General features: G+C 45.3%; 1 protein-coding gene across 13 annotated transcripts in view; it reads right to left on the minus strand.

Annotated features, from left to right (window-relative positions):
- LOC116939631 (ryanodine receptor 2-like) overlaps positions 1 to 13,117 on the minus strand; it is a 332,153-nt gene that overhangs the window by 14,405 nt on the left and 304,631 nt on the right. For all 13 annotated transcript variants that reach the window (XM_032948287.2, XM_076062962.1, XM_076062947.1 and 10 more), the window contains 3 exons: positions 8,289 to 8,349; positions 7,170 to 7,316; positions 6,530 to 6,664 (listed from right to left, as the gene is read on the minus strand). In XM_032948287.2, coding sequence (XP_032804178.2) covers positions 6,530 to 6,664; positions 7,170 to 7,316; positions 8,289 to 8,349 — 343 coding nt within the window. The remainder of the gene's footprint in view (positions 1 to 6,529; positions 6,665 to 7,169; positions 7,317 to 8,288; positions 8,350 to 13,117) is intronic.

The following is a 13,117-nucleotide window of genomic DNA, read 5'->3' on the forward strand; positions in this document are numbered from 1 at the left end:
GAATTAAAACTATTGCATTGTAAAAAATATATATATGAAAAAAAAAGAAAAAAAAACAGTAAATAAAAATAACCTCAGTGAGAGCCCAACTCACGCACGTGTCACCGAGAAGGAATTCCATCAATGTCTGGCACTGCTCTTTCTGGACCACTTAACTGTTTCCCACCAATTTTAAGAAGCAACAGAGTCGCGAGCGAACTGTAAAATTGTTGTTATAGATCAAAGTACAGTTTTTATATATATAAAAACAACATGTAAAAAAAATGGGGGTTTGTAAATTTATAAAATAAACATTGCTGAATTCATCAATCTGTGGGTGATTCCCATTGGCATGGGTTTCAACGTGACCACCCTCGCAATACATAGCCCGAATGAATATCACGCATTCTTGATAAAGTTTCCTTGCCAAGTCAGAGGCCATCTGTCAAGTCTTTTGCACAAACACAGTTAGAGCAACTCGACTTGTGCAATCAATGTGACTCGTACAGAGAAGATAAAAGTACGTGCCACGAAATAAATGTTCTAATTATTTGTACATTTCTTAAAATACGTTTTAAGATCCTGAGGTAATTCTTGAAAACACTCTTTGTTGTTTTGACAGAAAAATTGTGAAATATGGTAGTATTCTTGCTAACTTTGAGCAAAGGAGTTATTTGTTTATCTGCGCAAGTCGTGAAAAAGAGGCTCGAAATACACGCGGGAAGGAGGAGGTGCAACACTGGCTGTTGTGAGTCAGGCCTACATAAGCCTCCATTGGGTAGGGTAGTGACCTAAGAGGTACCAAAAAAACCAACATGTCGCGGGAAGAATATCTCACAATACCGGCAGAGGGGAGAACTACAATGGCAACTGACAAAAAGACAGGAATTTTACATTTCTGGGGAGACTTACAAATTTCGCAGAATAATTCCCTAAAAAAAGGACATCGTGGGAAAACCAGTACTTGTGGGCACCCTATCTGAGGACCTGAATGAGCCTGTCCAGTAGTGAGAAGCAATAACCACAAGAAACCAACTTGCGCGGAACCATTAAATTTGATCGCCCTCCACGAACTCACAATCTACACTCACCTTACTGTGGCGGCCCTTAGTCACAGAAGGACACCCTTTCAGACGACAGTTAAAAGAGTGACATCATTTTGACTACATTAGTGGCTTTAAGGTCAGGTTGATTACATTAGCGTGCCGACTTGGCCTAATCAAGGGGCTCTGTCAGTCGGAGGCGTGCAGGCAGAAAGCAGGGATTTCTACGGCTTAGTTGGGAAGCGGGAAAAGCGGTGGATTTGCTGAGATTAGGCCCTGGTGGATTTGATTGTTTGCCAGCCTGCAAATGTTAAACACAAAAGCCAATGCCAGAAAAAATAACTATTTTATAAAGCATTTTGATGGTTGATAATAAAAAAATACTGTGCCGTTTAAAAAAAACCCAACACTTTTGCTCTATCTTAATTCCCTTGGTAACACATAAAAAAGCAATTATATGGAAACATGTAATGCTACATAAGTGAACATTAGAAATACGTTGTTCCGTGGAATAATTTTTTTTATAGAGAAATGCACGGCCAGTTTATTTATGGTCCTTGTAAATACATTTTAGTCTCTTGTGTATATTTGTGTTACAAATGTAAAAAATGTAAATTACGTGAATATGCACACACTTAAAATTAAAGCATAGGAAAGGCAACAGGCAGAATGAAAACAATTTAAAGGCACACAATTCTCTCTCCATAATAATAAAGATGTTTGGGTTAGATTGCGTAACTATGAATGTGTCGTAACCCTCCACCACCCGACGCACCTAATTAGTAAGGGATTTGTCACCTAAACAAAACGCCAAATAGTTACTACTTCAACCCACCAGTGTGTTGGAGAGTAAATCCACAACATTTACAACTGATGTGTAAATCCACCAGTCGGCTGAAGTAGCAACTATTTGGCATTTTGTTTACGTGACAAATCTCTTACTTATTGGCCATGTCGGGTGGTGGAGGGTTACGACACATCTATACTGACGCGATCTAACCTAAAAACCTTTATTATGAATAATATTGGTCGCGAAAGCCTACGTGTTAAACTGAGATTTATCTCTCTTATACACTTGCATATTTTTAAAGACCGTGTGTGTTAATGCACCAAGTGCATGGTGCCCGTAAAAGTTATGACCCATTAGAACATAAAATAACTATTATTACAGCAGTTCAAGCTGGGTTTTACAACAATAGACTTATTAAATTATACTGCAAGAAAGGAATACGTCGTCGACAACGCAGGTCAAACAATGCTGTCCAATTTAAATATTTCATAACGGATGATACCTTTATGGGCAGCCCGCAGTTCAATAATGATTGCTGTACGGAGAATGAGACTTGAAATGCCAAGTCTCGTAATGATTGCAAGCGCAGTGCCCGCGTGAGAAGCCGTTGGGGCCAAGAAGCGGTCGTCGTGAAGTCTCCGAGTGTAAGTCACCAATCTCTCCTCGCTGGAGTTATGTACAGTGAGGGAAAAAAGTATTTGATCCCCTGCTGATTTTGAACTTTTGCCCACTGACAAATAAATGATCAGTCTATAATTTTAATGGTAGGTTTATTTGAACGGTGAGAGACAGAATAACAACAACAAAATCCAGAAAAATGCATGTCAAAAATGTTATAAATTGATTTGCATTTTAATGAGGGAAATAAGTATTTGACTCCTCTGCAAAACATGACTTAGTACTTGGTGGCAAAACCCTTGTTGGCAATCACAGAGGTCAGACGTTTCTTGTAGTTGGCCACCAGGTTTGCACACATCTCAGGAGGGATTTTGTCCCACTCCTCTTTGCAGATCTTCTCCAAGTCATTAAGGTTTCGAGGCTGACGTTTGGCAACTCGAACCTTCAGCTCCCTCCACAGATTTTCTATGGGATTAAGGTCTGGAGACTGACTAGGCCACTCCAGGACCTTAATGTACTTCTTCTTGAGCCACTCCTTTGTTGCCTTGGCCGTGTGTTTTGGGCCATTGTCATGCTGGAATTCCCATCCACGACCCATTTTCAATGCCCTGGCTGAGGGAAGGAGGTTCTCACCCAAGATTTGACGGTACATGACCCCGTCCATCGTCCCTTTGATGCGGTGAAGTTGTCCTGTCCCCTTAGCAGAAAAACACCCCCAAAGCATAATGTTTCCACCTCCATGTTTGACGGTGGGGATGGTGTTCTTGGGGTCATAGGCAGCATTCCTCCTCCTCCAAACACGTCGAGTTAAGTTGATGCCATAGAGCTCCATTTTGGTCTAATCTGACCACAACACTTTCACCCAGTTGTCCTCTGAATCATTCAGATGTTCATTGGCAAACTTCTGACGGGCATGTATATGTGCTTTCTTGAGCAGGGGGACCTTGCGAGCGCTGCAGGATTTCAGTTCTTCACGGCGTAGTGTGTTACCAATTGTTTTCTTGGTGACTATGGTCCCAGCTGCCATGAGATCATTGACAAGATCCTCCCGTGTAGTTCTGGGCTGATTCCTCACCGTTCTCATGATCATTGCAACTCCACGAGGTGAGATCTTGCATGGAGCCCCAGGCCGAGGTAGATTGACAGTTCTTTTGTGTTTCTTCCATTTGCGAATAATCACACCAACTGTTGTCACCTTCTCACCAAGCTGCTTGGCAATGGTCTTGTAGCCCATTCCAGCCTTGTGTAGGTCTACAATCTTGTCCCTGACATCCTTAGAGAGCTCTTTGGTCTTGGAATCTGATTGATTGATTGCTTCTGTGGACAGATGTCTTTTATACAGGTAACAAGCTGAGATTAGGAGCACTCCCTTTAAGAGTGTGCTCCTAATCTCAGCTCGTTACCTGTATAAAAGACACCTGGGAGCCAGAAATCTTTCTGATTGAGAGGGGGTCAAATACTTATTTCCCTCATTAAAATGCAAATCAATTTATAACATTTTTGACATGCGTTTTTCTGGATTTTCTTGTTGTTATTCTGTCTCTTACTGTTCAAATAAACCTACCATTAAAATTATAGACTGATCATTTCTTTGTCAGTGGGCAAATGTACAAAATCAGCAGGGGATAAAATACTTTTTTTCCCTCACTGTGGCTCAGTGGGCCTTACCTGGTAAAATCTATAGTTTTATAAGCGTTTAGATTAAGAACTCAGACTGGTTCCAATGCCTTCTCTTGCGCAGCACCCACTTGTAGGAATGTCCTCAAAACCAATCTTAATATTCCAAAGATACCTTCTTTAGCCATGCGTGTTAAGGCCATGAAGCAGGATCACTTCTGCCACAACTGTGATTGCTGTAACCAAGCCCCATAATGTCTGAGGCTGCATACACAGTTTATATTTACATAGATCTGCGATGGATTTTTTTACAGCGTTTCCGATTTGTATTTAAGCCCTATTTATTGTCTATTCTGTCGGCAGTCATTTCTGGCGTGGGTTTCGTGTAAATAAAATAGCTTTCCGTTCTTGTTAGTTCGATTGCTAATTCCCTCCCTATGTTCTGTAACTGCCCCATGGTGTAGGTCTGTGGACGTTCTCGCAACACAAAGCTGATTGGCTCAATGTGAGCCCTTAGCAGCTGAAATAAACGGCGCGAATTAAAACGGCCAATCTTGATGCCATTATCTTATCACGGCAAGTAGGAGAGGCGCGTTTACCTCATTACAGCAGTACATCATCTTAAACGGCACAGCCACTCAGGTGTATGCGCTATGCACTACATCTTTCTCTTATTATAGAGACCGACACTCAAAGGCAGTGTTGTGCCCATGCTCGAATGAGCAATGTGACAGGTCTCATCATCTGCTGACCGACCTGAAATAATTATGGAAATTCCACATTCCCATTGCATGGGCCAGTCTCCGCCATACGGAATTGACCACTGTTTACTTCCCATTCAGCGGTGGAACTAATTTCATTAACACCAGCCAAGGAACTTATCGCTGTTCGACAGTGATTCAAGCATTCTACCTGCAGCAACTCTTTGAAAGACATTGCACGAACATCTTTACGCTGTTATTATAACGGAGAACATATCTGAACATTTTCACAGTTTTATTCGGTAAAGTCACGTAGGTAAGATAAAATAAAACAATTAAATCACGACGTTTCGGAGGCAACACAAGCTTCCGTCTTCAGGTGGAACAGTCACAGCAGAATATCTGTGTCAAGCGCACAGCAGAACATCTGTGTCAAGCGCACAGCAGAACATCTGTGTCAAGCGCACTTGACACAGATATTCTGCTGTGACTGTTCCACCTGAAGACGGAAGCTTGTGTTGCCTCCGAAACGTCGTGATTTAATTGTTTTACTTTATTTTACCTACGTGACTTTACCGAATAAAACCAAAGAGTATGAATCCTTGCAGTCACGAAAGCTTCAAATCTAGAATTTTCACAGTTCACCGTTAATATCATTATTGCAACGGTCATAAAGGCTTTGTTACACACAACATCTTGGCATAGATCTCCTATTCTTTATGACACTGTGCGAGCGCACACTCCAGTTCCTAATTAATGCACCTTCACTTGTGTTGACTCCGTACTGAAGGACGCAGGTTAAATCTTGCTTCACCACATGAATCGTTCCTCGACTGCTCTTCTCAGCTCGAGCGTTCCACTCTTACACCCGCTTACTCTTTTCCCCTTCACCCTTCCGCGCGACTCTCCTTTTTCCTCAGCCTGCCTGGAGAGTTCCCTCGGCTGAAATCGTTGGTCAACGCGTTATCACAGAACGCACCCCCCCCCCCACTCCAACAACCCCGAGCCACCACCCTCCTCTCGCTGCCACCCACTCTCGTTGCCCCCGGCAATGAGAGATAAATTGGAGACAAAGTGTTGACGTAATCAGTTGCAGGGTAGACAGATACATCGAGGCAAAATTATTCACTGTGGCAAGTGTAATGCCCCCGAGTGGACATTACTTTTAAATGTCACGCCACCCACTGCTATCATTCCCGGTTCATTTTCTATCCCAGCAGACTTTAACTCAGCGGAGCTGCAAATAAATTGGTCTATCAACCCTGGTGCTGCTTATCCACTCTGCCATTTACAATAGCCGGACAAATGCACAATTTCAAAATCGTACACCATTTGGGGATGGGTGTGTGCTGGGAGCAGGAGGAATTATTGAAAACTCAACGAGTTGCCCGCTATTATACGATATATATTTATACATTTTAACCGTATATACTGGGCTGGGCTAAATTATGTGAAAAAAAAGAAGTAGCTCTTTGTGGTTTTTTTTGCACGAAGTCGTTTGTGGCCACACCGAGATAAGTAGCTCAACTGCCCTTGAGAACAAGGTATCCTGAGAGGTCGCCAACATCCGGTTTTTGATCTCCATAGGTTCTGGCTCAGCGATCACAAGTAATTACGGAGCTCAGTCGCCTACCTTCTCAGATACCCCCCCCCCCTCCACCAAGTAGTTTTAAATCCGGTGCAATGTCCATCTTCCTGACCCCCTAATGCGCTGTCCCCCCCGCCCCCCCCTCCTCGCTCAGCCGAGCGGGACGCAATCCTCGGTGGCGGCGGCGACTCACGGTGAGCATGTCGTTACACTTCATGTCGGGAACGTCCTCATCCTCGCTCTTGTTGTAGAACTTGCGGAAGAAGTTGAAAGCCACGACGGTGTAGAGGTACACGACCACGGCCAGGAGCCCCACCGTCAGCACCAGCTGCTCCCGACAGGGCCCCACACACAAACACATTCGTTTGTTCATTCATTCATTCGTTCGTTCGTTCGTTGCTTCATTCATTAATCTGGCATCCATGTTGGCCTTGTAACTGAATTGAAGAAGGGGAGCCAACAGAACTGAGCACAACGTTTTTCAGGAAGCATACAATGGAGAGGGCCTCATTGCACATTTTCGCTTGAGGCAAAAGGTAAAACAAACAAACAAACCTCCAAGTGACCCGGCAATGGGGAGGCCTTAATCCTGCAGTGGATTGACAAAGGGCTTCAATTATTCAATTACAGAAGGCTTTTATTACATGGCCGTGTGGGTCACTTAATCCCCCACCCCACCGAGTGAACAATTATCTCGGGTAAGATTTTCGCGGCGTCGCTTTTGTGAACGCGACACGATGACCCGATGCGGAAAACGTGTAAGTGTTGCCTCGTTTGAATTAGCTGAATTCATTTCACCTCAACCTGTCATCAGAGAGCGCCACGTGTCTCACCTGCTTGCCGTTGTGTGTGACGGACGAAAGGATCGTGCGCAGGGTCTTGAAGCCCATGGCGATGTCCAAGAGATGGGCGGCGAAGAAAAAGTTGTTGTAGTGTCCCAGCCCCGACATGGTCATGTACCAGGCCAGGTAGAGGAATGACTGCAGCGAGAAACGGATGCGGACGGACGCACGTCTCCGCTCAGACACGCAGACCCTGTTGGCGCAAGTGCTGTTGGAAGGGCACCTACTGAGAGGCTGACGAGGCACGCTAGGGGGAAGACGTGTCGCTGGCATCGGGCACGTTCGCCCGCCGCACTGGCTACTCGTTCCGATACAAACGATGAGATTGACATTGCGCATGGGCAGGAATCGAACCCAGGCCTCTTGGGTTATGGCGCAGTTGCTCTGACGATGGCGTCACTGCTCTCACCCCCAACACGAACGCACGCACGCACGCGCAAACATCTCATTTGACCCCGGTTACTCTTAGGTCAAGGACGCCATGGTGTAGATGCAGCACGCTGGACTCGCAGTTCAGAGGTACGGAGTTTGATGGTTGCAACCTTCACCCAAGTGACTCTATTAGACATTGTCTCTGTTCAACCATTAAATTACTTGCAATGAGATTGTGCTTGGCACCACTACTTCCTCCAAATCAACACAGCCAAGGTGCAAGTCATCCGACTGCAGGGGCTTGAGCACCTATTAAAGCCAGCAAAGATAATGTTGGGACCAGCACCATCATGCACCCATTTTGGCTGCCACTCATTTTGGGCATAATCAACCAAAGGCAACGATAACTTTTACGAGTTCTACAACGGTGGCTTGGAGTCAAACCTGGTTCGATAACGGTGTGGTGCGGAGTACACTTAACCATCGCGGCAGGACTTCGAGATGCACGTGCACGCACACGCACACGCGCACACACACGCGCGCGTGCGTGTGCGTGCGCATGTGCGTGCACGTGCAAAGGGGGCGTTTATTGCTTTAAAAGGAAAGCTGTGCATATGGAACCACTACTTAAGAGAGTTTACGGTGCCATTTAAGATGAAAGCTTATTTAACAAAGGCATCCGATAAATCAATGGGGCATGCACGCGTTCTCGTAAGAGGCGCACGATGTGTTACTTACGTTGTCCGTGAACACGACACCCAGCTTCCAGATCTGGTATTTGACATCAATTGAGTTGAGCCTTTGAGATGAGGATAGTGAAAGAAAAAAAAACCAACACGCACATTAAAATTAGAGGGCGCCTGAAAAGCGACCGTAACATTTTTTGAAAATAAATATGAGGAAGAACTCTGGCAAAAACATTTATCTGGATTTCTTATCGGCATCTACAGGGTACGAGGCCCACTCAACCACTCATGCACTCACACACACTCAACAACTTACATGGACACACTCACACTCACATACACTCCACTCAGACGCACCCACACAGACATACACGCATGCCCTCAATCTTCAATTCGAAAAATGGAACCAAAACCTAATTTACGTGCAGACTTTTATGAGCAAATGTTGCCGGGGCCAGGTGTTTTCTTTCAGCAGAGTGCACAATGGGCACGCTGCTTACTCACAGTTTCATTTCACAAAGTCACGCCGGTACAAGAAGCAAAATGCTCTCTCATCATGGGACCAATGTCCTGATAGTGCATTGTCTTTGTGCTATTCGCCTTTTGGCGTCCTCTGGTCTAACACTGGTTGAGACTAGGCTCTAGTTTTTTGTTTGCATGTTCACCACAAGTTTGTGCGGTTAATGCAGACATGATTCCTTGCAGAAGGTTTGATGTTTTAACATCTCAGCACATGTTTTATTGCCAGAAAGGGTAAAAACGTATTGTTATATTCTGACAAAATGCTCTGTCTGCACCACTTGGTGATGACTGCATTGCCCTTGTGGGACAGAGGGGTGAGGGTCCTGAAGGGGCCTCAGAAGGACGCTATGCCAATTGATTTACAAAGTGTACACAATGCAAACCGCACCTCAAGGTACCCCAGAGCGGTGGGTGATGGGCATCACTGGAGGAAAGGCGGCATACTTATTTCATAGAGCAAAACGGACCGTCGGAGGGAGAGGGAAATGGAATATCTTGAGTGTGGACTTGGATAGGGGCAGGGAGTCGAAAGTGCAGGTGGCTCGGGGAAAGGGAGTTCAAGACAATGGGGGCAACAGCGGCGAAAGGGTGACCCCCCTCCTACTGAGCAAAGGTTGATTTGGGGCTTCGACAGAAAGCCTTTGGTTTCTGGAGTTGATAGTGGGTGGATAGGAGGAGAGCGAGATGAGAGGAGAAAGGTAGGAGAGTGCGTGGAGGGAAGTGGAGTGAGCTGAGAGGGGAGAGGTAGGAGAGTACGGGAAGGTGAGTGGAGTGAGATGAGAGGGGAGAGGCAGGAGAGTGCATGGAGGGGAGTGGAGTGAGATGAACACGGAGAGGAAAGCAGGGGTGAGTCCATGGAGGATCCTGAAAAGGATGAGCGAGAGACCTTGAAGCTGGTCCGGTAATGGATTTAGAACCCGAAGTGAGGTCTATTCTGGTGTCTTTCTCCCATCGTGACATGCGACTCTACTGTGTGCAGGGTTCTGGAGTAGTCCGATTTGCTTTTTCAGCAGAAACATGTTTGATGTACAGTCTTGAGAGGGAGACATTTAATAAACAGGTAAGGGGGTTTGTTTAATTCGCTAATGAAATTCACATTTCAGCAGCTGACCAGTAGTTCTTGTGGATAAATGTTTTCGCAAGTGGCATGTGTGAAATAACAAAGCAAACCGCGGGCTGGTTTTTGACTTTCCCGAGTCTCATCATTAGACTGTAGCATCTCAAACTAATGCCACGGAGTAACCCAGCGTTTTGTCCAAGAGCTATGACCCACTGCGTAGCCCAAGACTACAAATCAACAAGTCATTTAAAATACGCCTCCAGTAATAAGGGGTAAAGATGAATAAAAATGACAATAACAGCAAACCTTGCATGGCTATTCATTTTTAATAAAACAAAATTTTCCCGGGTAGGGCTTAATTAACTTTGTATATTTATAAGTCACACAGGGTATGTCCCCTGCAGTCATGAATGCGAATTTGCCAGGTACACCTTAGCTCACCGGCAATTCCCCACTGGTGCTCGGCGATTTCCACCTTCATCACAAACGAACCCACGCGGCTTCCCAATCCGTCGTCACCCGCTGGCTCGGGGCGGTTTAACCCTGGCGACTCGAAGCGGCGGCGACGACGACAAGGCTGGACATCCGTGAACAAGAGCTTTATAGCTCATCGGATTCCTCCAGTATAAATAAACATTCTGATTCTGGACGCAAGCGACGCGAGCGCCTCGGTTATCTCTCTCTCCTCACGGCGTCATTTTTGCCCGCCCAGTCGTCTCCTCTTGCCCCCCCCCCCCACCAAAACCTCCCCCCGGCGGTTGTTTTGGTTTTCCTTAACAAGGCCGGTGTCAAATCGCCGCCGTAAACACGGCGCGGGGGAAAACAGCGGCGCTGCCAGGGCAAGCTGGCGTCACTTCGCCTGGACAACCCTGGACGCGCGCACCGTGACGAAAGGGCCCAGCCGCGCCACGGAGCCGCCGAAAAAGCAGCCACTCCATTTCCCGCGTTGCTAAGTGCTATCCACGTCATCTCGTTAACAAGACGAGCCTGCACTGCGTCCATAACCTCGCTTTTCAGAGCACCGCTATTTGGTGATTGTGATATTCTGTGCTCTGCTTCAGTCACTGTTCTGATGACATAGCGGCCTTCGCCAAGGAAGTGTGGAATTGGAGGTGCCCAGTAAATATGGAACGCTGGCCCAACGGCTCCGACCATATGCCAAGGTTGACCTCTGATCGCTTGAGCAGGGAAATACCTTGACTGACTCCACTCGTTCTTAGTAGTGTTCTAACGATTCGTGGTGTACAATCATGTTTTGCATAAAATAGTATCTTGCTCACTATCATTGCTGTGGAAATTCTGGACGCTCATTATTTTAATTTCCGCGCTATAATTTGATAACCTGATGTTTCTTGCCATAGCCTGCACTCATTGAGTGCACCCATGCCATTGTAATTAATTTCAGAGTTAATCCTGCAGCACCTTCTCCGCGATGTGCACCGTGTATCATACAGTATCAGGCTGTGATGAAGAGGCCGGCGTGTTCGACTGGAAAAATGTGCGTATGTATGTTGAACTTCTTTATGTACGTATGTATGTTGAACTTCTTTTGCGCCGTATGTAGCCAACCATGAAATTAAAAAAATATCATGTTTCCTTCTCAGCCGAGGTAACTGAAGCCTTCAACCTAAGATTATTTTAATTCCAGTCCTTGTTACCTCACACCGTGGATAGACTTTGCACAATCACTAATCATCTTTGCTAAAATATAAACGCCGTCGCTACACCGTTAATGCGTTCGTCAAGGTAAGAGGTAAAGGTGCAACCCTGAAATTTCTTGCTCACACTACTACAGGGAGCTCTCAAGAGAGCGTCTCTGAAATATATATTTGGCCTACTCCTCCACGCTAGAAAGCAGACAACTGTAAATCTCTATGGTAATTGGCTTGAAGCACCGGCGTTTAGGAAAACTTGTGTTGGAAAATATTATGAATTTAACATTTTGCCTATGCCCATTCAGAAATGAATGGATGTAATTGAATTGTGGTGAGGTAAAATATTGGCATCACAAAGATTATAGGTTGTAAATTCCAAAATTACCACCTCTCATCTCATCTTTATGAAGTTTCTCAGTCATTTTTTTAAACCACAGATGAGGGATGTAAAAGATAATTTACAGACTTTTGTATGGTGTCATTAAGTAACTATGTAAAAAAACTCACCACTATCCTTAATGCACACTTCCAATATACTGCGTGGAACACTTCCGACAGCTATTACGCAACATATTTTCATGTGTACACTCTATTCATTGGCTTTTTCAACGGCTGGCAACGGCTCTTGTGGGCTAACATCAAATCCACCACTGAGGTTTTTTGCGGTCGCGATGTCCCTCTCTCTCGGGTGTTTTCAGGTTGTACTGCGAGCTGTTTGGCATCAGGTCCCAACATCTGGAAGCTAAACGGTAAACAAAAAAAACTGCTCCACTATTGCAGCCCCCTACTGACAGCCGGACAGAGGAAATAGCACCTGTCTTCAACGGAGCAACCTTTAACACAATACACCCAAAGGCTTCCTCTTCATGTCTCAATGAATCAATGTCTCTTCCTGTCTCTTACCTGCCCAGTAGAAGGAGGTTTTTTTCAGTTATTTCTAGAGGCATTTTTACTGTCTTCCACAAGCATAAAACTGAGCTTTTCTAAATTATTATTTACAAATAAACATTTATTGACAGACTGTATCACTTTACAGAATGTGCATCGTGGTACAGGACCAAATAATTTTGCCCATTTTCAGGTGTGATGCCCTCACACATTGTGGATGACCTGATGGTCACTGCGTTAATCCTTTCGGTGTGTAAGGGGTCTATATCTGAGACAACCACACAGACTCGCGGTGCCTTTAGCTGCGTGAATGAGTGACCGCCTTCGCTGTTTGGCTAAATTATCACAAAAAAAGTCCTCAAGAACATGGCCCCCGAGTGATTTAGGAGCACAATCCTCCCGATTAGCACGGTCGGCTACGTGCGGTGCGAAGGAGCATCAACGCACATGCAAATAGTGACCAGGGCTATTTATACACAATCACTCTTGGCAAGTCATGTGATGGCTCAGCGCATTGACCCCCCCCCCCCCGTGGTCCACAAAACTAAGTACCACTTTACGGTAAGTCAATAGAGAGTGTAATCTGGTGACCCTGGCCCCAACCGTAGTAATGTGGAATTTTTCACCACTAGCTGAAGACCATAATAGAGATTTATTTGGGTTGGATCACGTAAAAATATAAATGCGTCGTTAAACTCGCCACCACCTGACGCAGCCAATTAGTAACGTTTGTTACTTAAACAAAACATCCCAATT

The sequence above is a fragment of the Petromyzon marinus genome, chromosome 6 (assembly GCF_048934315.1).
Source record: "Petromyzon marinus isolate PM22_M1 ecotype Great Lakes invasive population chromosome 6, UKy_Petmar_22M1.pri1.0, whole genome shotgun sequence".
In the NCBI taxonomy this organism is placed as follows: Eukaryota; Metazoa; Chordata; class Hyperoartia; order Petromyzontiformes; family Petromyzontidae; genus Petromyzon; species Petromyzon marinus.